We start from the raw sequence: 26,649 nt of genomic DNA on the forward strand, positions 1-26,649 counted from the left end.
TATCTTTGTTATGTTTTTTTTGTAAGTGGGCTTTTTTTAATATATAATATTGTTCATTTTATTAACTCTTCACTCTTTATTTTGGGGGGGGGATAGTTTATTTAGTTTACGGATGTGGTACTGTAATTTTATTATTTTTTTTAATGTAATCTATTTTATTCATGTTATAAAATCTTAAATAAAGTTTAAAAAAAAGTCTCTACCGGGACGCACCCTCTATTGGGACACAAACTCTACTGAGATAAATCCCCGGGACATACTCTGTACTGGGATACACAACGTCTACTGTGACACCTTTATTGGGATACAGATCCCCAGGACACACCCTCTACTGGAATAAATTTCTCCGGAGACACCCCATTTTCTATCCAACCCTGTTATCTGCTCGGCCTTTTGCCCCGCTCGGCAGCGTCTTCCATAAGTCATCACGTCCGCCTTTCGTCCTTACACGTAATCTCGTCTTAATTCGTTCTCCATTGATATCCACACTCCGGCTGAGTTGTTCGGTAATGCAGTCGTCGGGTAATGCAGTCCTCCGCTAGGTGGGCTCCCGCAGGCCTGCGCCGGCCTGGTGAAGGAGTTCCCGCGGGCTGGGTTCGGCCTGGTGCGGGGCTGCAGGGAGACGGGCCTGTGACCTACCTGTGGGGCATCCCGTTCTGCCCGGCCGGCCTGGACCGCGACCTGTACTCCCGTGCCATCGTGTGTCAGCTGCAGGTGTACGAGCGCTGCCTGAAGCGGACCCAGAGCCTCTCGCTTTGCAAGGCCGCGTTCGGACCGCCCGTCCTGCCCCGTCCCGGCCTACCCTGGTCCGGCCCGGCTTCGCACTCCACGCGGCAGCTCGAGCAGCCGGAGGCCCAGGCCGGAGGCCAGCACGGAGAGAAGCCGGGGAAGACTGTCCTGGAGGCGGCGGACAAAGTCACGTCCCCGGGGTGTAGTGATAAGCCCGAGGTTTGTCCCGACGTGGGCAGTGGGTGGCTGCAGGTGAGGGACACTGTGCCGATGCAGGACGGGGAGGGTGGACGTGGAGCAACCCGCGTCGTGCGAGTGGTGGTGCAACATCAGGAGGAGACAGATTGGGCATCTTGCCTCATCGGGACGGGGGAAGGAGCACAGCAGGACGCAGAACAGGCATAGGAAGAGTGAAGGTGGACAGGAGAGAGGGCAGCTACTGAAATGAAACATGTGTCTGGTTGGGACCTTGTTCCAACTAGTGGATGAGATGCTTAGTATAGAGGCTTGTGGGGTGAAAGGTAAGGACAGGAGGACCTCCTCCCCCCCAATTCTGTTGGGAGGGAGGTGGGTGAGAGCAGAATTCTGAGGGATAGTAATTGTGGGGGACTGCTTGATTGACCACAGGAGGGGGAGCTGGTGGTTATTGCATGGGGTGAGAGTGGTGGGCAGACATGGGACTCCAGAGTCCCTTCATCCCACCATGTTGGTGCTGACCATTAATTTCCATCTGCATGTGCATGTTCATCTAAACGTTGCTCTCATATCTGCTTCACACCTCACCTGCTGGACCTACATTCCAGGCACCTCAAGTTGCACATCAATGTAAAGTACTCCCACCTTAAATATATGTATTCTGATACGTGCATCTTTTATTGTAGGGTAAAGATTCTAATTGTCCAATTTGTCATTGCTTCCATTGATATTAGAAAATTCTGTCTGGTCTCTGTTCATTCTCTGACACTCCATAGAAAACAACCCAAGTTTGTCCAATCTCTCCAAAACCTCAATTCAGACAGCTTTTTGTGAGCTCCATCTTCTTCACACACTCCACAGCCTCCATTCCTTTGGTGAGTTGACCAGAACTCTCCAGTTCTGGCTGAACCAAAGTTGATGTGATTTCTTGACTTTCATAATGTGTGGAAGAATCTGGGAAGTTTGGTGAAAGGAGTCAGCATAGAAAACAGGCCTTCAGCCTATTCCTATAGGCCCATATCTTCACCAGTCCTAATCGCCTGCATTTCACCCTCTAATTCTTTCCCATATCTCCATCTGGGTACCACTACACTCTGTGTGAAGGAGTCCCATAGGTCCTCTTTTAAATCTTTTCACTCTCACCTTAAATATGCTCTCAAATTTTTGACTTCCCTATCTTGGGAAAGGGCTGTGACAATTTACATTTTTTTGAATATTTTATTTAAGTTTTAAGAAAATATGAGTATAGGACTAAAAAAAATTAACAATAATACATTGAATATAAAATCATAGAAAAACATTTCTAAGGTCCAAAAAAAAAGGAATTGCTCTTCTCCCAGTGCTCCCTCCGCAGATTAGAAAGGAAAGGGAATGGACAGCAGGGAATAGAGGGAGATAAAATGAAAGAAAATAGAAAAGACAAAGCAACAGTAGCAAGGTTTGACATCTCAGAGTCACATCATTTTAATAGTATTAAATTTCTAATGAGTATACTAATTGACAAATATCAAAATAAATTATACAATCTGGGCATTTAAGTAACCTAAATAAGGTTGCCAAATTTCAACGAACATACTATATCTATTTGTAAGACTTAAGTGATCTCAAGGGGAATACAACATTGCATTTTCATGTTCCAGTGATCCATGTGAAATAGAGAATCTGATTTTCATGTTACTGCTATACATTTCCTGGCTATTGACAATGAAATTTTAATAAATTTAGATTTACTTCTGGAGAAGTTAACTTGTATAACTGCCAAATTCCCAGAAGAAACGATTCCAGTTCTGGAGGGAAGTTCACCCTCACAACTTTTGTCAACAATGCAAAGGGGTCTTAATTTCATGCATAACCAGGTCGAATGTTAAAATGTACCCACATTTATACTTCACCTAAAACACCTATCAGAAAATTGTTTATTTTTATGCATCTTTTGAGTTGCGAGATATAATTGGTGCAGAAAATTCTAATGAATCCGTTTATATTTAGAATTAATTAAGGTAGTCATACTATCTACACATAGATCTGACCAGCATTGTGAATCAATTACAATGCCCAAATCCAATTCCCATCTCTCCCTCAATCTAAGTAGTCCAGATTTTGGGCTTTGATCTTGGATTAGAGCATTTATGTTAGAGATAAATTTGGTTACTTTCTTTCCCCTGTTGAATTAGTATTTCCTAGGACAGTTAATGGTCCCCACTGTTCCCTCAAAATTGATCACAATTGGAGAGAGCTGAAAATAATATGTTAGGTAAATTCTATTTATTTTTAAGTCCACTAAAAGACATAAATATCTTCCTTTGATCTTCAATGCACTTTATGCCATGTTGGTACCAAGAACCCAAAATACTATTACCTAGTCATGGGTATTAAACTGTTTTGAGATAGAGGCATCTTTGAAGATAATCCTCTTTTAATCCCACAAATTGTTTAATATTATCCTAAATATAAATCACATGTTTCAATAATGGGCTATTTTCCTTTTAATAAATTAAAAAATCCATGTATAAATAAATTCTTCTGCCATCTCCTCCTATTATGTACAAGCCAATTAGAGCCCAGGAAGAAATCGCCTCATTAAAAAAAAAGCAGCAACAAAACAAATTCCTGCAGTTAAATAATATTTTTAAAAATTTGTTATTTTTACCCCTCCCAAATTATAATCCCAGTTCAATTTATCCATGGAAATTTTAGAAACTTTACCTGACCAAAGGAATGAACAAATATGTTAAGAATTAAAAAAAAATGATTAGGTAGTGGGATAGGTAAGGATTGAAAAAAGTATTGAAGTCTCAGCATTTGCTTCATTTTCACACAATAATGTGATAGTTTACATTATTGATGCCCCTCATGATTTTATAAATCTCTATTGGGTTGACTTTCAGCCAGTTACAATCCAGGGAGAAAAGTCCCAGTGCAATTTTGGCCATCTAACTACAGCAGCGAGATCAATAAGATTGAAAGAGTGCAGAGAAGATTTACCAGAGAACACTATGGCCCTTTGGCTCTTCTAGTCTGTGCTAAACTTATTCTGTTACACCCATCATAATTTTGTATACCTCTATCAAATCTCATTCTTCTATGTTGCAGGGAATAAGGTCCTCACCTGTTTCACCTTTCCCTGTAACTCAGTGCAAGACCTGGAAACATCCTATTAAATCTTCTCAGCACTCTTTCAATCTTGATATCTTTCCTGTAGTTAGGTGACTAAAACTGCATGCAGTATTCTGAATTTGGACTCATTCATATCTTGTACAACTTCACCATAACATCCCAACTCCTATAGTAAGTACTTTGATTTATGAAGGCCAATGTCCCTTTCAGGGAATGATGTATCTATTCCCATATGGTCATTGTTTACCTACTTTGGTTTTTTCCTCCAAATACATTAAGTTCACTCTGCCATTTGCAGCCCATTTTTCCAGCTGGTCCAGAACCTGCTGCATGCTTCAAAAGCCTTCCTCACTGTCTACTATATCATCAATCTTTGTGTCACTTTTTAAAAATTATATTTGTTTTGTGCAGAGTGTAACAGGCCCTTTTAGCTCATGAGCTGGTTCTGCCCAAATTCCTCAATTAATCTACAACCCCTGTACATTTTGCAGGCTGGGAGGAAACCAGAACACTCAGGAAATCCATACAGATGTGGAAGAACATACCAGCACCTTAACAGCGCTGGATTTGATCCCAGATTTATGGCACTATAATATCATTGTGCTAGCTGCTATCATCTGCACATTTGCTGATGCTATTTACCACATTATATAAATCATTGATATTGATGACAAACAACAGTGGACCCAGAACTGATCCTTGAGATTCACCGCTAGTCACAGACCTCCAGTCAGAGAGGCAAAAATCTGCCTCCGCTCTCTGGTTTCTCCCTTAAAGCAAGTCCAATCCAATATACTACCTCACCATGAATACTGATCCTCCCATGTAGGATATAGTCAAAGGTCTTACAGAAGTCCATTAGACAACATCACAGCCTTTTATTAATTTTCCTGGTAACCTCCTTGGAAAAAGTTAAACACAACAGACAGTCACAAAGCCATGTTGACTATCCTTGATCAATTCCTGTCTATCCAGATACTCGCATATCCATATCTCTTAAAAAGCATTTGAATAACTTGCCAACTACTAACATCCTATAAATTCCTCGATTATAGTAAAAGTAAAGCTGGAGAAACTTAGAAGTTCAAACAGTGTACTTTATACAGCATAGATGAAAATACAAAACCAATGTTTTGGGCTTGAACCCTTCATCAAGGATGAACAAAATGTAGGCAGGGGCCTGTACAAAATGGTGATGGAGGGGCAGGGGAGAAAAGAGAGTGCTCCTCCCCCTGATAAATACAGATGCAAAAACCCCATTGAAGAACACCCCCATCTGGCTCCATGCATGTTTTCTGAAGCTGTCTGCTATCTCTCTGCTATTTGCCCTGACTCTCAAGATCAAGATTCAATTTATTATCATTGCAATAAAACAGTGTCATATTACATGAAATTTTTTGCTTGTTGCAGGGCAGACAGATTCACCATCAGTAGGAATTGGCTACTGATAAATCTGGGAAAAAATCCAGCGCTGTTAAGGTGCTGGTATGTTCTTCCCACATCTGTATGGATTTCCTGAGTGTTCTGGTTTCCTCCCAGCCTGCAAAATGTACAGGGGTTGTAGATTAATTGAGGAATTTGGGCAGAACCGGCTCATGAGCTAAAAGGGCCTGTTACACTCTGCACAAAACAAATATAATTTTTAAGAAAGTGACACAAAGATTGGTGATATAGTAGACAATGAGGAAGGCTTTTGAAGCATGCAGCAGGTTCTTGACCAGCTGGAAAAATGGGCTGCAAATGGCAGAGTGAATTTAATGCATTTGGAGGAAAAAACCAATGACCATCTGGGAATTGCTTAAGAATTACAGTCAGAGGGAAGCAAAAGAGATTCCCCTCAGAGTCACCAAGTGTCCGTAGATTCGCCTCCGCAGCCCCTGCAGCCACACAGAGTCCAGACCAAACCATTTGCAACCCGAGCTCCAGATCTGAACCTCTGACACGGTCAGGAACCCTTCAGCATCTTCGGCACCTCCTCATATCCCAATTCTGGTACGTGGTACCCCTCCAACCAGTTCGAGCCAGTCTCCAGCAGTCCACAGCCTGGCATGAGTCTCTTGATACCAGTCTCCAGTAGCCCACAGGTTCCTTGCCTCGAGTCTCCAGCATCCCACTGCATGTACTAGTCCCTCAACTGCAAACCCCTCTTACTGATCCACCACCATGGTCACTGATCCTGTGGGTTGTCTCCTCCGCTTCTTCTCAGATGGGGGTGATCTTCCTGTCCTCTGGTTCTCCACTTCTTTCGTGGCTGCTGGGCACAGATCTCCGGTAACGGGATTTCAAATGAAACCCAGTCGACTGGGCGCTGGATCCTCTGGGAGTGCTGCATCTCTGCTCCCTCGCTCCCTGTGGGTCCACACCAGCTGCAGTGCTGCTGCTACAACAGCTTTGATAACACAATCCCATTAATTTGGTCGTGCCTTTCCAATTTGACAGCTCCACCATATACAGTGCCCTCCATAATATTTGGGACAAAACACATTTCTTCCTTTATTTGCCCCTGTGCTCCACAGTTTTAAAGTTGTAATCAAGTAATTCACATGTGATTTAAAAAAGTGCACATTTCCAGATTTTTTTCAGGGTTATTCATATACATTTTGCTTTGACCGTGTAGAAATTACAGCACTTTTTATACATAGTCCCCTCATTTCAGTGCACTACCATATTTGGTACAGAGCAATGATATGCATGTTAAAGTAGTCATGTTTATAACTTTGTTGCATACCCTTGCATGTAATGACTGAAGTCTGTGATTCATTGACATCATCAGGTGCTGAGTATCTTCTCTGCAGCCATCTTCAGCTCCTGCTTGTTTTGGGGTGGCACAATATGTGCAATGCTGTTGAGTGATCGGGACTGGCGCTTGTCAAATCCTTTGTTGTCTAAAGAGTTTGTACGTTCTCCCCGTGTCTGCGTGGGTTTTCTCCAGGAGCTCTATTTTCCTCCCAACGTTCGAAATGTGCCAGGTTGTAGGTCAATTGGGTATAATTAGGCTCATGCACCGAAATGGCCTGTTACCATGCTGTAAATCTAAATTAAAACAAAATTAAATTGTTCCCTTAAATTTTCTCTTTAGCATATGGCAGGCATGCTGAATTGGATTTAGCTCAAGTGACAAACTTGGCCATTCATGAATTTTCCAGTTTTAGCTTTGAAAAGCTCCTTTAGATTGTGATTGGCACATGGAATTATGACATTGCAGCCATTAGTGAAACTTGATTGTGGGGGGCAGTACTGGCAGCTCTATGTTTCGTTGTTACAGATGTGATAGATGGTAAGGGGTGTTATTACTCGTCATGGAAAATGTTACAGCAATGCTCAAACAGGAGACAATAGGGTGGCAGAGTTGGCATAGAGGTTACTGGCTTGATGTAGGCTGAAGCATCATCCAATGAGTTTGGAGGCATTTGCTTGAATTTGAGCATATAAGATGGTTCTGTGTACCTCAGAATTAATTTTGCTAATGCCATCAGCATATACATCATCAGTGAAGATAAGTGCATCAATACCTGTACCAGCCATAACACCCCCACCACCATGTTTCACAGATGAGATGGTATGCTTTGGATCTTGGGCAGTTCCTTTATATCTCCATACTTTTCTCTTGCCATCACTCTGATACAGGTTAATCTTAGTCTCTTTGGTCCACAGGACCTTTTTCTAAAATTCTTCAGGCTCCTTTAAATACTTCTTGGTAAACTGTAATCTGGCCATCCTCTTTCTGTGGCTAACTCATGGTTTGCATCATGTGGTGTTGCCTCTTTATTTCCATTCATGCACTTTTGCATACAGTAGTCATTGACAGATTCATTCCTGCCTCCTGAAGAGTGTTTCTGATCTATTGGACAGGCGTTTGGGGATTTTTCTTCATTATGATAAGAATTCTTCTGTCATCAGCAGTGGAGGAAACCATAGAACACTACATAACAGAAAAAGGCCCCTTTGGCCCTTCTAGACTGTGCTGAACTTTTTTTTGCCTATTCCCACTGACCTGCACCCAGTCAAAGCCCTCCATATCTCTCACATCCATGTACCTGTCCAAATTCCTCTTAAATATTAAAATTGAGCCTGCACTCCCACCACTCTCTGTGAGGAGAGGTTCTCCCTCATGTTCTCTCTAAACTTTTCCCCTTTCTCCATTAATCCATGTCCTCCGGTTTGTATCTCACATACCCTCAGTGGAAAAAGCCTGTTTACATTTACTCTGTCTATCCCCCTTCATAATTTTGAATACCTCTATCGAATCTCCCCTCATTCTTTTACACTTCAGGGAATAAAGTCCTAACCTTTCCTTGTAACTCATTTTCTGAAGTTTGGGCAACATCCTAGTAAATCTTTCTTGGCCTGCCAGTCACTTTGCAGTTAAAAGGCTTTATATGCTCTATTTTCTTAATTATTTTTCAAAACAGTTGATTTTGGTAATCCTAAGGTTTGGGTGATTTATTGTTTTATTCTTAATTTTCAACCTCATAATTCTTTGACCTTCATTGGCATAATTCTGTCCTCCTGTCAAAAAATGGCAAATACAATCTCCAAAGCTCTGAAGCAAGCCCAGCTCTCCTGCACCAATGAAGCAATTCAATGTACCTGAGCACTCACAAACACCTATGAAGCCAAATGTCCCAAACATGGTGCACTGAAGTGGGGGGGTCTATGTATAAAAAAAATGCTGTAATTTCTACATGGCCAACCCAAAATCTATACAAATAACCTTGAATAAAATCTGGAATGTACATTTTAATCATGTGAATTTAATACTGTGAAAATAAGGTTAAATAAATAAGTGTATTTGCCCCAAGCAATATGGAAGGCACTGTAGCCTCAGCAGACAAGCCCTATACTAAAATTATTTTAAAATTTAGATGTACAGCACAGTAACAGGCCATTTCAGCCCACGAGTCTGTGCTGCCCAATTTACACCCAATTAACCCGCACCCCCAGTATGTTTTGAATGGTGTGAGGAAACCAGAGCCCCTGGGGTAAACGTACAAACTCTTTAGAGGGAATTGAAACCCAGTCATGATCGCTGGGGCAGTAAAGGCATTGTGCTAACCTCTATGCCAACTCTGCCACCCTATAGTCTCCTGTTTGAGCATTGCTGTAACATTTTCCATGACGAGTAATAACACCCTTTCCCATCTATCAGATCTGTAACAATGGAACATGGAGCTACCAGTACTACACCCCGCAATCAAGTTTCACTAATGGCTACAATGTCATAATTCCATGTGCCAATCACAATCTAAGCTTGTCTGCCTTTCCTACAATGCTCCTTGCATTGACATAGATGCACCTCAGAACATTATTCTCATTATCCACATCCTTTCGATTCTTGTCTTTGTATGCAATTTTAAAATCATAGAACACTACAGCACAGAAAACAGGCCATTTTGCTCTTCTAATCTGTGCTGAAACATTCCGCTGGTCCCACTGACCGACACCCAGTCCATAACCCTCCATACCTCTCCCATTCATGTATCTATCCAATTTATTTTTAAAACTTAAGAGTGAGTCTGCATTTACCACGTCAGATGGCAGCTCGTTCCACACTCCCACCACTCTCTGAGTGAAGAGCGTCCTACTAATCTTCCCCTAAACCTTTCCTCTTTTACCCTAAAGCCATATCCTCTTGTACTTATCCCTCCTAATCTAAATGGAAGGAGCCTACTTGCATTTACTCTGTCGATACCCCTCATAATTTTGTAAACCACTATCAAATCTCCCCTCATTTTACTATTCTCAAAGGTATAAAGTCCTAATCTATTTAATCTCTCCCTGTAACTCAACTCCTGAACATCTGGCAACCATATAACCATATAACCACTTACAGCACAGATCAGGCCAGTTCGGCCCTACTTGTCCATGCCGTAACAAATCCCCACCCTCCTAGTCCCACTGACCAGCACCCGGTCTATACCCCTCTAGTCCCCTCCTATCCATGTAACGATCCAGTCTTTCCTTAAATGTAACCAATGATCCCACCTCGACCACGTCTGCCGGAAGCTCATTCCACATCCCCACCACCCTCTGCGTAAAGAAATTTCCCCTCATGTTCCCCTTATAATTTTCCCCCTTCAATCTTAAACCATGTCCTCTAGTTTGAATCTCCCCCTTTCTTAATTGAAAAAGCCTATCCACATTTACTCTGTCTGTCCCTTTTAAAATCTTAAACACCTCTATCAAGTCCCCTCTCAATCTTCTACGCTCCAGAGAAAAAAGCCCCAGTCTGCACAACCTTTCCCTGTAACTCAGACCCTGAAATCCTGTCAACATTCTCGTGAACCTTCTCTGCACTCTCTCTATTTTGTTTATATCTTTCCTATAATTTGGTGACCAAAACTGTACACAGTACTCCAAATTTGGCCTCATCAATGCCTTGTAAAATTTCATCATAACCTCCCTACTCTTGAATTCAATACTCCGATTTATGAAGGCCAACATTCCAAATGCCTTCTTCACCACACCATCTACCTGAGTATCAGCCTTGAGGGTACTATTTACCATAACTCCTAAATCCCTTTGTTGCTCTGCACTCCTCAATTGTCTACCATTCAATGTATATGACCTATTTAAATTTGCCTTTCCAAAATGTAGCACCTCACATTTATCTGTATTAAATTCCATCAGCCATTTCTCAGCCCACACCTCCAGCCTTCCTAAATCACCTTTTAATCTACGGTAATCTACCTCACTGTCCACAACACCACCAATCTTTGTGCCATCCGCAAACTTGCTTATCCAATTCTCTACCCCTACATCCAGATCGTTAATATATATAACAAATAATAGTGGACCCAGGACCGAACCCTGAGGAACTCCAATTGGACAAACAATTTTCTACCACTACTCTCTGACACCTTCCATCCAACCACTGCTGAATCCATTTCACTACCTCCTTATTTATACCTAATGCCTCCACCTTTTTTCCTAACCTCCTGTGGGGAACTTTGTCAAAAGCTTTACTAAAGTCCAAATAGACAACATCCACAGCTTTCCCTTCATCAACCTTTTTTGTAACCCCCTCGAAGAACTCAATCAGGTTTGTCAAGCATGATCTACCCCTGACAAAACCATGCTGATTACTCCCTATCAATCCCTGTACCTCCAAAAATTTGTAAATAGCATCCCTCAGAACACTTTCCATCAACCTGCCCACCACAGACGTCAGACTTTCAGGCCTATAATTCCCAGGTTTGCATTTGGACCCTTTCTTAAACAGAGGAACCACATGTGCTAACCTCCAATCCTTTGGTACCACCCCCGTGGCCAGTGACATCCTAAATATCTCTGTTAATGGCCGCACTAACTGTCCACTAGCCTCCCTGAGTGTCCTAGGGAATATTTTGTCCGGTCCGGGAGATTTATCCACCTTTATCTTTTTTAACACAGCCATCACTACCTCCTCGGTTATCCTTATATGCTTCATGACCTCCCCACTATTTTTCTTTACTTCAACTGGTTCAACATCCTAGTAAATCTCTGCACTCTTTCAATCTTACTGATATCCTGTCTGTAGTTAGGTGACTAGAACTGCACACAATACTCCAAGTTTGGCCTCACCAATGACTTATATCATCTCACCGTAACATCCCAACTCTACTCAATTCTTTGATTTATGATGAGCAAGATGCCAAAAGCTTTCTTTACAACCCTGTCTACCTCTGACACCACTTTCAGGGAATTATATATCTCCATTTCCAGATCCCTTTGTTCCTCTGCACTCCTGAGTGCCCTACCATTTAACATAATCATTTTTCACTCCCATTCCACGATCTCCTTTGGCACCCCTTCAAATCTAGATTAAGCCCATGGAGCAGCATGAGCAAATATTCCCCCAAGGATGTTAGTCCCTCTCCAGTTCAGGTGCAAACTGTCCTGCTGGTACAGATTCCACCTTCCTAATATCTGAAGGCCTCTCTCCTGCACCATTTCTTTAACCACATACCAAGGTGCATTATCCTCTAATGAGGGCGACATGGTTAGCGGAGCAGTTAGTGCAACTCTATCACAGGGCAGCAACTGGGGTTTGAATCTGGTGCTGTTAAGAGTTTGTATGTTCTCCTTGTGTCTGCATGGGTTTTCTCTGGGAGCTCCAGTTTCCTCCCACTATTTGAAATGTGCTAGGGGTTGTAGGTCAATTGGGTATAACTGGGCTTATGGAGAGAAATAGTCTGTTACTGTGCTGTAAATCTTAAAGTGAAATTAAATTGTCCCCTTAAATTTTTTCTTCAGTGTATGGCAGGCATGCTCAATTGGATTGAGCTCGGGTGACTGACTTGGGTTTGTGGCTCATAGGTAGGAGGAAGAACTGAGCAAGTGTAGGGTTGGGAAATGATGAGGTTACAGGTGGTGCAAGTGAGATGAGGTGAGAGGATGAATTCAGAGATAGTGCCTGAAACAGAGGTTTTATGCTGTATATCAGTGATTTAGATTATGGAATAAATGGCTTTGTGGCCAGGTTAAGAAGGTAGGTGGAGGAATCAGGGAGGCTGCAGAAGGACTTGAAGATATTGGATAGAGAACTGAAATAGGAAAATGGAAAATTATGATCATGCACCTTGATAGAAGAAATAAATGGGAAGATTATTTTCAAAATGAGAAATTGAAAATTCCCAGATGCAAAGGGACCTGGGAGTCATGCAGATTAGCCTGAAGATAACTTGCATGTTGAGATTGTGGCGAAGAAGGTAAATGCAATGCTAGCTTTCATTTCAATAGGATTAGAATACAAGAGGAGGGATGTGATGTTGAGGCTTTATAAGGTACTAGTGAGTCCTCACTAAGTTTTGTGAGCAGTTTTGAGCTAATTTAAGAAACAACTTCGAGTGGGTTCAGAGGAGGTTCACAAGGATGATTCTGGGAATGAAAGGGCATTATGAGCAACGTTTGCAGCTCTGTTCACATTGGAATTTTGGAGAATGGGGGGGGATCTCAAATAAACATTATGAACATTGAAAGGCGCGGACAGAGTAGATGTTGAAAGGTTGTTACCATGGTCATTGTCTAGGATAAGAGGGCTCAACTCAGGATTGAAGATCATCAACATAGAACAGAGATGCAGAGAAATGTCTTGAACCAGAGGGTGGTTAATCTGTGAAATTTGTTACCATATTTCATGATGGAGGCCTTGCAAGTAAAGGTTAAACAGGTTTGGACTTTATTCCCTGGAGGGTCATTGGGTGTATTTAAGGCAGAGAGTGATAGGTTCTTGAGTAGCCAGCCATGGGGAGAAGGCCAGGGAGTAGTGAAATGGATAATCTCGTAGAACACTACAGCACAGTATAGGCCCTTCAGCCCTCAATGTTGGCCGACCATATATTCCTTCCTAAAAAATGTACTCCCTCCCTAACCCATAACACTATTTTTCTTTCCTCCATGTGTCTATCTTAGAGTCTCTTAAATGCCCCTTATGCTTCAGCCTCCACCACCATTACCTCTCCAGCGTCCTCCCTTTCTATAGCCATGATACTATCCCTGTCCAGTAATGTTACTCCCCTCCCCTCCTGGTTTTCTATATCTAATCCTATTCCTTTTAAAACACCTAAACCCTGCCGATTCCTGCGTCAGCCAATCCTGCCCTTCCTCCAGCCAAGTATCAGTAATGGCCACAACTTTGTAGTTCCACGTACTGATCCATGCTCTAAGTTCAACCCTTTTATTCCCAGCACTGAAGTAGACACATTTCAACCCTTCTAACTGGCTACATTTATGTTTTGTCCCCTCCTTGTCCTTCCTCACCAATTCAGAACACATGGCATCATGTTTTTGTCCTTCTACCCTAATCTCTGCACTTACATTCTGATTCCCACCCGGTTGCCAAAGCCTCCCCAAAAGCACCTATCCACCAGGATATTGGTCCCTTTCCAGTTCAGGTGCAACCTGTCCTTTTTGCACAGGTCAGACTTTCCCCAGAAATCTGAACCCCTGTCCCCTGCAACAACTCTTCAGCTACAGATGAAGATACACAGATGAATTTCTGTCACAACTTCCTTTTCCTATCCTCTGGCACGTGGCACAGGCAGCAATCCTGACATTATCACCCTTGAGGTCCTGCTTTTTAACTTCTTTCCTAATATTACCTCTTTAGGAACTCATCCTATCTATGTCGTTCCCACATTGACCACAACATCTGGTTGCTTGCCATCCCCCTCCAAAATGCTATGAACTTGATCAGAGACATCCCTGACTATGGCACCTGGGAGGTAACATACCATCCGGGAGCCTTGATCTTGTTTACCCAACCTATCTGCTCTCCTAACCAATGACCCCCCAGTTACCATAGGTAAAACACAGGATTCTGTTGACACTGGTAAAGTGAAAAAACACAAATACTGGAGAAACTCAGCAGGTCAAACAGTGCCTTTATGTAGCAAAGGTGAAGATACATTACCAACGTTGCTGGCTTAGCCCTTCATCAAGTTGTGGAGGAACATGAGAGATGTCAGAACAAAAGGGGAAGGGGGGGTGAGGGTGGGAGATGATAGGTGGAGAGGCGGGGGGTGGGGGGGAGGGAATACTGCAGGAGGTGGGGAGGAGGAGTCTAGGCTAGGTGGAGAGAGAAAGGAATTAGGAACTGGAGTCACTTGTTAAAGGCGGGGGGGGGGGAAGGGGGGTGGGAAGGCAAGCTAATTAGTGGAATGCAGTGAACTCTGTTTATGGCCTGGGATTGGAGAGGTGTTCCTCCAATCTGCTGGTGGTCAGGGTGGGGTAGAGTGAAAGGCCATGGACAGATATGAGCTTGAGAGTGTGACTCAGATTTGAAATGGTTAGCTATGGGGAGGTCACTTTTGTTGCAGACGGAGGGGAGGTGCGAGGCAAAGCGATCTCCTAATCAGTGCAGCCTCATGCACCCCATCAATTTCGTGGCCAATTTCCACCTGGACCTCAAATTCACCTGGTCAATCTCTGATAACACTCTCTCTTTTCTGGATCTCTCTGTCTCCATCTCAGGAGACAGACTCTCCACTGACATTTACTACAAACCATCTAACTCCCGCAACTACCTGGACTACTCGTCCTCACACCCTATCCCAGCAAAGACTCCATCCCCTTCTCTGCTCCTAAGATGAGGTCTTCCAGTCCAGAGCCTCTAAATATCTTCCTTCTTATACAAACATGGTTTCCCCTCCACCACTATTAACTTGACCCCCACCTGTATCTCCTCCATTCCCTACTCATCTGCCCTAGCTCCCCCACCCCTAGAAACAATAAACACAGAATGCCCCTCGTCCTCACCTACTACCCCATCAGCTGCCACATCTAACACATTATCTGCCGGAATTTCCAGTACTTAGTAGAGGACCCCACCACCAGACACATCTTCTTCTCTCTCAGCCTTCCATAGGGACTGCTCCCTCCGTGACTTCCTTGAGCACTCTTCCCTCCCCCCCCCCGACTCCTTTCACTGTGGTCATAGGAGGTGTAATACCTGCACCCACACTCCTCCCTCATCATGGTCCGAGGTCCCAAACAGACCTTTCAGGTGAGGCAACACTCACCTGTACCTCCAAAGAACTCATTTACTGCACCCTCTGTGGCCTTCTCTGCATCGGAGAGACCAGTTGCAGATTAGCAGATCGCTTTGCCCAGCATCTTCTCTCATTCTGCAACAAAAGCAACCTCCCCGTACCCAACCATTTCAATTCTGACTGTCCATGGCCTTTTACCCTACCCCACCCTGACCACCCGCAGATTGGAGGAACAACACCTCATTTTTCATCTGGGCACTCTCCAACCCCAGGGCATGAAAACTGAGTTCACTGCATTCCACTAATCAGCTTGTCTTTTCCCCACCCCTATTCCTTTAACTAGTTATTCCAGTTCCTACTTCCATTTTTTTTTCACCTAGCCTAGGCTCCTCCTCCCCCCCTCCTGCAGTGATCCCCCCCCCGCTTCTCCACCTATCATCTCCCACCCTCACCATCCCTCCTTCCCCTTTTTTTCAGACATCTCTCATGTTCCCCCACACCTTGATGAAGGGCTAAGCCTGAAACGTTGGTAATGTATCTTCACCTTTGCTACATAAAGGCACTGTTTGACCTGCTGAGTTTCTCCAGTATTTGTGAGTTTTTCCCCAATTACCATAGCTCTCCTCTTCTCCCCTCAACCCTTCTGAGCCGAGGGGTCAGCCTCTGTGCCAGATACATGACCACCATGACTTGTGCCTGGTAGATCATCCGACCCAACAGTATCCAAAACAGTATGCTTGTTGTTGAGGGGAACAGCCACAAGGGTGCACTGCACTGTCTCCCCCCTTCCCCTTCCCTCTCCTAACAGTCACTTAGTTACCTGTCTCCTACCTTTTAGGGGTCACTGTCTCCCTGAAGCTCATCTCTATCACTGTCCCTGCCTCCTGTATGATCCTGAGCTCATCCAGCTTCTGTGCCTTGACATGATCTCCCAGAAGTTGCAGCTGGATATACTTCTTGCAGGTATAGTTATTAGGGACAATTGTGCTGTCCCAGATTTCCCACATCCTTGCAATTGGAGTATTCCATTGCCTTAGCTGCTGTCTCCATTAACCCTTCTTACCTTAAAATCAAAGATCTTATTGGAATCAAGCTCGTGCTTAGCCTCTGCACACACTGGCCACTCTGCTTGAGTTTCCCTTCTTTTTATTGGCTAGAACTAATTAGCCCATGGAGAAATCCAAAAGAACACTTTCCGATCCCACTCTGATTTATCTGCTGAGAACCTACTTGCTCCGACCTCGCTCGCAGCATGATTGAATGGCAGGGAAGACTCAATGGACTGAATGGCCTATTTCTGCTCCTATGTCTTATTACTTCTTACCTGTTAGCCTGCATTTCTTCCCCTCTCCCACTTTTTATATGGGCATCTGCCTGATATTTGACATTTTTGATAAAGTGCGCAGGCCTAAAACATCGCTGCCCTTAACTTCCTTGGATGTTCATTAGTTTCTAAGTTTCTCCAGCACATTTGTAAATTGCATTAGACCCCAGCATCTGCAGATTGTCTTGTGTACTTCTCATAGTGAGAGTCCCCATCCCCCTTTGTGTCAGAGACACATGTCCTTCATTGACCCTTTCTTTTCTTTTCAGGGTTCTGTTGTTTGTCCTGAAGATGCCCTGGATGATGGAGGAGGAGGAAATAGGTACATTTTCTGTCAACGGGTTGGGTACAAGGATTATAGTAATGATAGTAAATGTTCCAACTTCAGGTTGCTGTGTTGCCATGGGTCGCTCACAGTTAGTGCATATTTTGCTGGGCTTTGTGCAGAATATCAGTCCACTGATGGGCCTCAAGATTGTGAAGGAAGACACTGGTTCTGCGGTTAGATAATGACACAAGATAGCAGTGTATGGTGTGGATTGGTTGATGTGAGTTGGATGTGGCTTTCAGGGAAGAAGGATGTTGTGAGGCAGTGCTGTGATTGTGCAGACAAAATTGGGAGTCCAGAGAGGAGGAACGTGTCCATGGTAGACAGATGAGTTGGGACAAATGCGCAAGCTGAGCAGTTACAGGTACTGCAAGCATGTGGTGTGTGTGTGTGTGTGTGTGTGTGTGTGTGTGTGTGTGTGTGTGTGTGTGTGTGTGTGTGTGTGTGTGTGTGTGTGTGTGTGTGTGCGTGCGTGCGTCTTGCGGGTGTATTGGGCACGTGTGATGTGAAAGAGTTTGGTGTGTTTGTGTGTGATGTGCAGGTTGTGAATGTGTTCGTGTGTGTGTGCGTGTGTGTGTGTCGTGTATATGGGGTTTGCATGTGCCTGGTGCATGTGTGTGTTGGTGTGTATGTGTGCCTGTGGTGTACTGCGCAAGTGGTGAGCACATGCCTGTGGTGCTTGTATGCGTGGTATGTGCACACTTGATGAGGAGATTGGTTTGAGAGGTTGGTGCATTGGATTCAAAGGTCTGTAATTGTAGCAATGCACTGGCAGGTAGTCAGTGAATGGGACAACACCATGCTGAGAGATCACATGTGACCCAGCAAGAAACTTTGTTCTATGAGTTATGCATGAAGGTAGGAAAACAGTACCACAGTAGATTGGACTTTCCATCCCTTGTGAGTCTGTTTCCTGATTCAGCAGCATCCTTCTTTATCCTCTTCAATACTACTTTTCTGTGGCAAGATAGTTCTACTTCATTAAATCTTGGAGAAAAGGTAAAATTTCATGCTTCCTATGAGCAGTGAACTAAGGCAATCAATTCTTTGGTCAAAACATGAGTCAGAAAGGGATATGGACCAGATTGGGTCATAGAGCTATTGACCTTCTTAAATCACTACTGAGTATAGGAGTTGGGATATTATGGTAAAGTTGTATAAGATGTTGGTAAGGCCAAATTTGGAGTATTCTGTGCAGTTTGGTCACTTAACTACAGGAAAGATAGGACATTAACTGCCTGGACTTCTCCACCAACTCTAAGCTGAGATCCTAAATGTGGTGTCTTCACTCACCCCACACCAGTCCACAACCTCACCATCAAACTTCTAATATAGGAGGAGCAGTTGTAGTTTGGTGAACGGACCTTTAATTCTATGAGGCTAGATACCAGCTCTAGAGACCTCCTCATGTCTACCCTGGACCAGGACCCCACCAACTATCACAAGGATATCTTGGTCCTTGTCATTCTGGGGATCTCCCTACCATGGCCTCCAACCTGATAGTTCTCCAACCACACACCACCCCCTTCTACATACTACCCAAGATCCATATACAGAACTGTTTCCACCTTTTACTGCCCCACCAAACTCATATCCTCGTACATTGACAACTCATGTCCACCCTGGTCCTGTTCCTTCCCAACTACATTCGGATCATCACACTCCAGAGCTGAGGAATTCCTATAAGCCTTCTCCATGGATACGTAATCCATTTACACACCCATTCCCCATCAGGAATGCCTCAGGAGCTACACAGTCCACATCTACTAATGGTCTCCTCCACTTGGCGGTATTTGCCCTCAAAATGAATAACTTCTCTTTTGACTTCTCCCATTTCTGCGATCCAGTGCGTAGCCATGGGCATACATGTGGACCCCAGTTACAGTTATTGGGTGTGTGGACCAGTCTCCATTCCAATTGTACTCGAGTCACATTCTCCACTCTTCCTCCATTGCATTGATGACTGCATTGGTGCCATCTCCTGCACCCATGCAGAACGTGATAATTTCAATAAATTTATCATCAATTTTTACCCGGACTGTGTCTGATCCCTTCCTCTCTGTCTCCATCTCAGGGGAGAAATGATCTACAAGCATCTATTACAATCTCACCAACTCTCATAGCTCCCTGGATTACACCTCTTCCCACCCTGTCCCTTGTAAGGACACCATTCCTTGCTCAATGGCACGTGTTTGCTGGATGCGGATTTCCTCTCTGGAACATCCAAAATCTCCTCTGATTTCCCCCTGTCATTGATAAAGCCTGTATCCATATCTCCTCAATTTCTTGTACTTCTGCCCTCCATCCTGGCAGGACAAGGACAGAGTATCTCTGGTGCTCACTTTCCACATAAATCAATTCGGCCATGAGGAGTTGAGATCCTTCTTGGGTGCCGATGTTAATCCCAGGAAGATCTAGGGCAGCTCATCTGCCCAATCAGGTCCCTGGAGGCAGCCCATCAGTGCAGCCTTCATGTTACTATGAAACCGCTCCATCACACCATTCGACTGCATGTGGTCGGCTGTCTGTGTGGTGGAGCTACATTCCCAGCATTCATGACAAAACATCCCAGAGTGCAGAGGTAAACTGTGGGCCTCTGTCGGAGGTGATGTGTGGGTAGGCTGAACTGAGATACCCAGGCAGAAATAAAAGCTCTGGTGCATGAATCAGTCAATGAGTCTGTCATAGGAACCGCCTGAGGCCACCTAGTAAATCTGTTGATGACTATTAACAAGAACCTAGAGCCTCGTGACACTGGAAGTGGTCCGACAATGTCTATATGTATGTGTTCGAATCTGCATTGTGGTGGCTGGAAAGGCTGAAGTGACACCTTCATGTGCCTTTGTACTTTAGCAGATTGGCCGTCTGTGCACGTCTTTGCCCAGTATGTGACCTATTTGAGTCCATGCCATACAAAATTGTCGGCTATCAGGCACTCGAATGGAGGGGTGGGCAGACCGTGAATAGCATCGAAAATGCAATGTCCCCACGCAGCAGGGGCGATAGGGCAAGGCTGACTGGTGGAAGCGTCACACAGCAGAGTGGTATCTTGTGGCCCAAAGGCTACGTTTTTGAGTTGCAGGCTTGTGACAGCAGTTCTATAAACTGGGAATTCGTCATCCTGGTGCTAAGCTTTGGCAAGCACCATGTAGTCTATACCCAGAGAGAGGGCACATACTGATTGAACGAAGGAGCAGGACAGGGCCTCAGTCACCACTTACTGGAAATATGCTTAATCCTGATTGAAAACTCGGATACGTAAGATAGGTAGCATTGGCAGTGGGCTGACCAGGGATCTGATGCCTTTGTAAAGGCAAACATTAGTGGTTTGTGGTCAGTAAAAACCGTGAAGTCCCTGCCTTCCAAAAAATAGTGGAAGTGTCTGACCTCTGGTACAACGTCCGCAGTTCCCTATGGAATGTGCTCTATTTTGTTTCTGGAGGGTGGAGGTGCCTAATAAAAAAACTTTAGAGGTTTCTATTGCCCATTGGTGTACTGTTTGAAGACCTCGTCAGATGCGTCTATCGTCAAGGCAGTTAGTGCATTCATTTGTGGATGGACCAGCAATGTTGCCTTCGCTAGGGTGTTTTTGGTCTGTTGGAATGCTACCACCTTTGTCCACTCAAGTTCTTTGGCACCACTGGACGTGAGGTTTGGCATCACTGGACGTGAGGTCGAAGAGAAGTTTCATAATATGAGCTCCAGAGGGTAGAAAGCAGCGATAGAAATTCACCATCCCCACACATTTCTGGTATCGGTCCTCACAAATTTGAGGATGGCTTCCATCTTGTAGGACAACTGCTGATATGATGTCCCAAGAACTCGATAGAGGATTGCCTGAATTTGCACTTGGCAGGGTTCACAGTTAGCCCGAACTCCTGTAGGCAGCGGAAGATGCTGCAGGTGCTCTTTGTGGGAGTGGCTGGCGACGAGTATGTCGTCCAAGTATATAAAAAGGAAGTCCATGCCACGCCCCACCTCGTCGATTATGTTTGTGGAACATTTTTGAGTCCAAAAGGCATTCTTAAAAATTTGAAGAGGCCGAATGGTGTTATGATGGTGTTACAGGTACCCACGCACCGTCAATTTTAGAAAATATCCTGGTCCCATGAAGATAAGTTTATGTATATGGGGCACAGGGTAGCGGTCTGTGGTGGTAGCGTTGTTGAGACACCTGTAATCCCTGCAAGGTCTCCAGTCTCCCGTGGCTTTGGGTGCCTTTTCTCTTGTGATTACTGATGCAAAGTATTTTAGGACCGTTCCAACCTCCTTTACCTCCAGGCAATGTTGCCTCCTTTATCCTTTAGTGGCCCCACCATTACACACACATAGAACACCTTGAGATTCTCCTTAATCCAATATGCCAAGGAATTTGCATGCCCCCTTTGAGCTCTCCTAAGTCCTTTCTTAAGCTCCTTTCCGGCTACCATAAATTCTCAGGAGCCTTTCCTGTTTCCTCCTTCCTGTATCTAGCACATGCTTCCTTCTTCCTCTTGACTATTTGCCTGATCTGTTTCGTCAGCCACGGTTCCCTTTTCCTACCAACTATCCGTAACCCTGCACAAGTAATTCCTAAACTAACTCAACTTTAGGTCTATGCTTCACCCTTAAAAATCTGTTTACATTGTATTCTCACTAGATCCTGCCTCATGAGCCCTTCTTAATTAGCCCTTCCCCAGATAAGCACTTACCCATTTTGACTTTTTATCCATTTCCATAGCTATGTTGAAGAAAGGTGTTGTGGTCACTCTCACCAAGAGGTCTGCCACCTGACCAGGTTCATTCCACAGAACCAGATCCAATACTGCCTCTCCTTTCGTCAGCTGGCCCACATACTGTGTTAGGAATCCTTCTTGAACACACCTGACAAATCTATCCCTCTTTCAGTCAGGAATTGCCAGTCAATATTAGGGAAGTTGAAATCACCCATAACTGCAACCCTGTATTTCCTGCACCATTCCAAAATTTGCCTGCTTATCTGGTCCTTGGTCTCCCCAGGGCTGTTTGGGGACCTAAAGACTACTCCTAGCATTGTGATAGCTTTCTTCCTATTTCTGACTTCATCCATACCAACTCCCTCTGCAGCGTCCTCCCTTTCTATAGCTGTGATACTATATCTGACCAGTAATGCTACTCCCCCTGCCTTTTCTATCTTCCATCCTTTTCCTTTTAAAACACCTAAACCCTGGTACCTTCATCAGCCAATCCTGCCCTTCCTCTAGCCAAGTTTCAATAACGACCACAGCATGTACTGATCCATGCTGTAAGTTCAACCCCTTTATTCCTAATGCTCCTAGCATTGAAGTAGACCTTTCAACCTTTTTAACTGGCTAAAATTTATGTTTTGTTTCCTGCCTGTCCTTCCTCACCAACTCAGAGCACATAGTATCATGTTTTTGTCCTACTGTAATCTCTGCACTCACATTCTTATTCCTACTCGGTTGCCAAACTAGTTTAAACCCTCCCCAACAGCTCAAGCAAACCTGCCCACCAGGATATTGGTCCCTCTCCAGTTCAAGTGTAGCTCATCCTTTTTATACAGGTCAGACCTTCCCCAGAAGAGATCCCAGTGATCCAGAAATCTGAACCCCTGCCCCCTGCACTAACTCTTCAGCCTCGCATTCATCTGCCATAACTTCCTATTTCTACCCTCTCCAGCACGTGGCACAGGCAGCAATCCTGAGATTACTACCCTTCAGGGTCCTGCTTTTTAACTTCTTACCTAACTCCCTATATTCCCTCTTCAGGTCCACATCACTATTCCATCTATGCCATTGATCTCCATGTGGACCACAATATCCGGCTGCTTGCCCTCTCCCTCTAGAATGCGATGATCAGAGCTAATCCTGTCCCTGCATCTGGGAGGTAACATACCATCTGGGAGCCTCCATCACATTCACCAAACCTTCTATCTGCTCACCTAACCAATGAGTTTCTAATTACCATAGCTCTCCTCTTCTGAGCCAAGGGGTGATGTGACTTGTCCCTTATTGATCGTTTCCCCTCAACAGTATCCAAAACAGTTATTGTTGAGGGGAACAGTTGAGAATTTTTTTTATTGCAGGAGAATACCAAGTCTAGAGGCGGCATGGTTATTGCAATGCTGTTACAGCGCTAGAGACCGGGTTTGTAAGGAGTTTGTATATTCTCCCCATGTGTGCATGGGTTTCCTCCGGGTACTCCAGTTTCCTCCCACTGTTCAAAATGTATGAGGGGTGTAATTGGGGGGCTGGGCTCATGGGCCGAAAGAGCCTTTTACTGTGCTGTATGTCCAAATTTAAATTTAAAGTGTCGCTGCTGAGACATTCATCTGCTGTAATGATGAATCAGAATCAGATTTATTGTAATGAAATTTGTTGTTTTGCGGCAGCCGTATTGTGCATTACAGGTCCAAAATTACTATAAATTAAAGTTCCATAAACACAATATTTAAAAATAAATAACTCATGTAAAAAGAGAAAAATTTGAGCTAGTGTCTATAGGTTCATTTTTCATTCAGAAATCTGATGGCAGAGGGGTAGAAGCTGATTTTGCAATGTTGGATGTTCATCTTTAGGCATCTTGAAGAAAGCATGTCAGCACCTCTACTTCCTCAGGAGTTTGCGGGGGTTTTGTATGACAGCAGAAATCCTGGCAAATTTCTACAGAGGTGTAGTGGAAAATATGCTGACTGGCTGCATCACAGTCTGATATAGGGACACCAATACCCCTGAGCGTAAAGCCCTCCAAACGTTAGTGGACACAGCCCAGGACATCCCAGGTAAAAGTTTCCCCACTATGGAGAACATCTACAGGGAACACTGCCATCAGAGAGCAGCAGCAATCATCAAAGGGAGGCACGGTTAGTGTAGCAGTTAGTGCAATGCCTTTATAGCGCCAGCGATTGGGACCGGGGTTGAATCCCACGCTGTCTATGTTTTCTCTGGGGGCTCCGGTTACCTCCCACTGTTTAAAATGTACCGGGGGTGTAGGTTAATGGGGTGTAAATTTGGTGGCATGGACGTTGGCCAAAATCACCTGTACCATGGTATATGCCTAAATTAAAAACAAGATCCACACCAACCAGGACCTGTCTGTTCTCACTGCTGCTATCAGGAAAGAGGTCTAGGTGTGACAAAATTCACACCACCAGGTTCAGGTGGTGCTACCTCACCACCATCCGACTCCTCAACAACAAACTCAGATGCCATTTAAGGATTATTGTGACGTAGGCAAATTTAGAAATGTTATTTAAATTGTGTCTGGCCACACAGAGAGTAGAGCAGTAACCTTGAGGTGTGCCTGTGTTGATTGTCAGTGAGGAGTAGATGTTGTTTCCAATCCATACTGACTATGGTCTTATGATAAGGAAGGTGATGATCCTGTTGCAGATGTCCAGATTTTGAAGTTTGCTGGTAGGTACTGAGTACTTGAAAGCTGAATACGTACTACCTCATGACATTGAGTAGGTCAGGGCTTCTCCATTGACCTATGGATGCTGCTGAGTCATTATGCCTGGTGGCTGTAGTGGCTAGTTGTCAGTAGATAGGAGCCTGTTGTGTCTTGTTATCATGAGTTTGGAGCTGTTAGTGCTGGTTCTGTCCACCCCCCCCCCCCCCCCCCCACCCCCCCCACCAGTGTACCACTACAGTACTAAGACTAGAATGTACTGTACCCTCCTGGGTGCAGGTGTCCTGCATAATCTATCAGCAAATTAGACAAAGTCCCTTCTACTGATCTAGTATGTCAGAGGACTCCTTTCTTTACATTTTTAACAGATTATGTATGAATATACTGTATGAAGCAATTTTTGACAGTGTTCCACATTTACTGTAGTCCATCCTGAGTCTGTAGCACCTACATGACCAGCTGCATTCTTGGTCTGTAACGCCCAGGTCACAGGCTGATTTCACTCTGTACCCCATCTTGGGTCAAAAACATCCTCCTACCCAGACAAAGTTCTTCCTGCACTCTATCCTGTGTCCTTACCCCCCTGCTTTGCTAATTTTGCACCTATGACTGTGAGGCTTGGTACAACAATAACACCATCTACAAATTTGCCGACAATACCACGGTAGCTCATTTATGTCAGCTCATTTATGGCAGACAGAAGTTGAAGCATATCATGTATGTAACACTTTTACTTATTACGTGACAATTCAAGGAACTTTTGAACCTTTAAGGGGAGAGGGGAAAGATTTAAAGGAGAGCTGAGAGGCACCTCCTTGACACAGAGGGTGGTTGGTGGGTGGGTCGAACATCCAGAGGGACTGATGGAGAATGGGTCAAATGTAATTCTTAAAAGACGTTTGGACAGGTACATTGACAGGAACAGTTTAGAGGGACGTGAGCTGAACTCAAGCAATGGAATTAACTTGGTCAGCATGGATATTTTGAGCTGTAGGGCAGCAAAGTTTGGATATGAAAAGATTTGGAGGAACTGCTGCTAGGATGTGTGAGCACTGTAGTTTGTATTTGTGGGGAGACGATTGTGTGAAGCTGTGCGCGTGGATGTGATGCAGCCTTATAGTGTTTGTGAAGTGGACTATGTGCTGGTGTGTGAGGAGAGTGTATGTGGGGCGAATGTATGTGTGGTGTGACTGCATGCGGAGTGTGTGGGGAGAATGTTTTGAGGGGTATGTGTGGAGGGAATGTATTTGTGGTGAGTGTGCTCATAGTGTGTGTGTGTGGGGGAGGAATGGTGTGTGAGCGTGAGTGGGGTATGTGTTCTTGAGTTTGTGGGGGAAATGTCAAGTAGTTCCTATAAAGAATGGCAAGGTATCTATTTGCTGCATTTGCTGTTGCTTCCTTTTAGTGGCCAGAGTGAAGAGGAGCAGTCGGAAGACAGCAGAGATACTGGGTCTCGTGATGTTCGCCCAGAGGACGAGGTGCTGTTCATTGGAACAGGTAGATGAGGGCTGATTTGCCTGCTGACCTGTCGGTCATGTGATTTGTGGGAAGACAAATTTTCTGAGTTCAAACTTCTTGAAATAAAGCATTGACTTTTGTTAGTCCCCACTCTTCAGGATCAGTATGGTCCAAGACGGCGAGCTCTACCCTGAAGAAGGATAAAAGGTTTATTGGACCACCAGGTCACCCTGTGGGTCACACAACATGCTGAGCCCCCATATTTCCCACCCCAGCACCTGCACCAGGAGGACTGTTCTGACCCCGCCTCCTTAGAGCCCTGTAGGGAAGAGCGATAGTAACCCCCATATCCCCCAGAATGATGAGGCATCGGTGGAAGATGGAATGCTCTGCATTTACTTGGATATTAGTAGCACAGTGTGAAGAAACAGGAAATGATTTGCAATATCTTGACCCATCGGCTGTCCTGTGTAAGAGCCACAAAATTCTCCGCAGCACTCTGCAAAGATTTGACTGAAATAATGACCGCAGCCACCCAGGAGCACAGCTGGTGAATCCCCCCCACCCCCAATTTTGATGTTGGTGCATCCTGCTTTCATTACCCTGATGAACCCTGAAACACTTTTCCCATCGGTCTG

At 44.4% G+C, this 26,649-nt stretch overlaps 1 protein-coding gene across 14 annotated transcripts in view; it reads left to right on the forward strand.

Annotated features, from left to right (window-relative positions):
• Positions 1–464: 464 nt before the first annotated feature.
• uimc1 (ubiquitin interaction motif containing 1) overlaps positions 465–26,649 on the forward strand; it is a 132,498-nt gene continuing 106,313 nt past the window's right edge. For 9 of the 14 annotated variants that reach the window (XM_069899296.1, XM_069899300.1, XM_069899297.1 and 6 more), the window contains exons 1-3: positions 465–981; positions 17,106–17,158; positions 25,959–26,050. In XM_069899296.1, the coding sequence (XP_069755397.1) occupies positions 526–981; positions 17,106–17,158; positions 25,959–26,050 (601 nt within the window). In that variant the 5' untranslated portion in view covers positions 465–525. The remainder of the gene's footprint in view (positions 982–17,105; positions 17,159–25,958; positions 26,051–26,649) is intronic. The other 5 variants (XM_069899298.1, XM_069899303.1, XM_069899302.1 and 2 more) reach the window with 2 other exon arrangements.

Source organism: Narcine bancroftii, chromosome 9, assembly GCF_036971445.1.
Source record: "Narcine bancroftii isolate sNarBan1 chromosome 9, sNarBan1.hap1, whole genome shotgun sequence".
NCBI classification, from domain to species: domain Eukaryota; kingdom Metazoa; phylum Chordata; class Chondrichthyes; order Torpediniformes; family Narcinidae; genus Narcine; species Narcine bancroftii.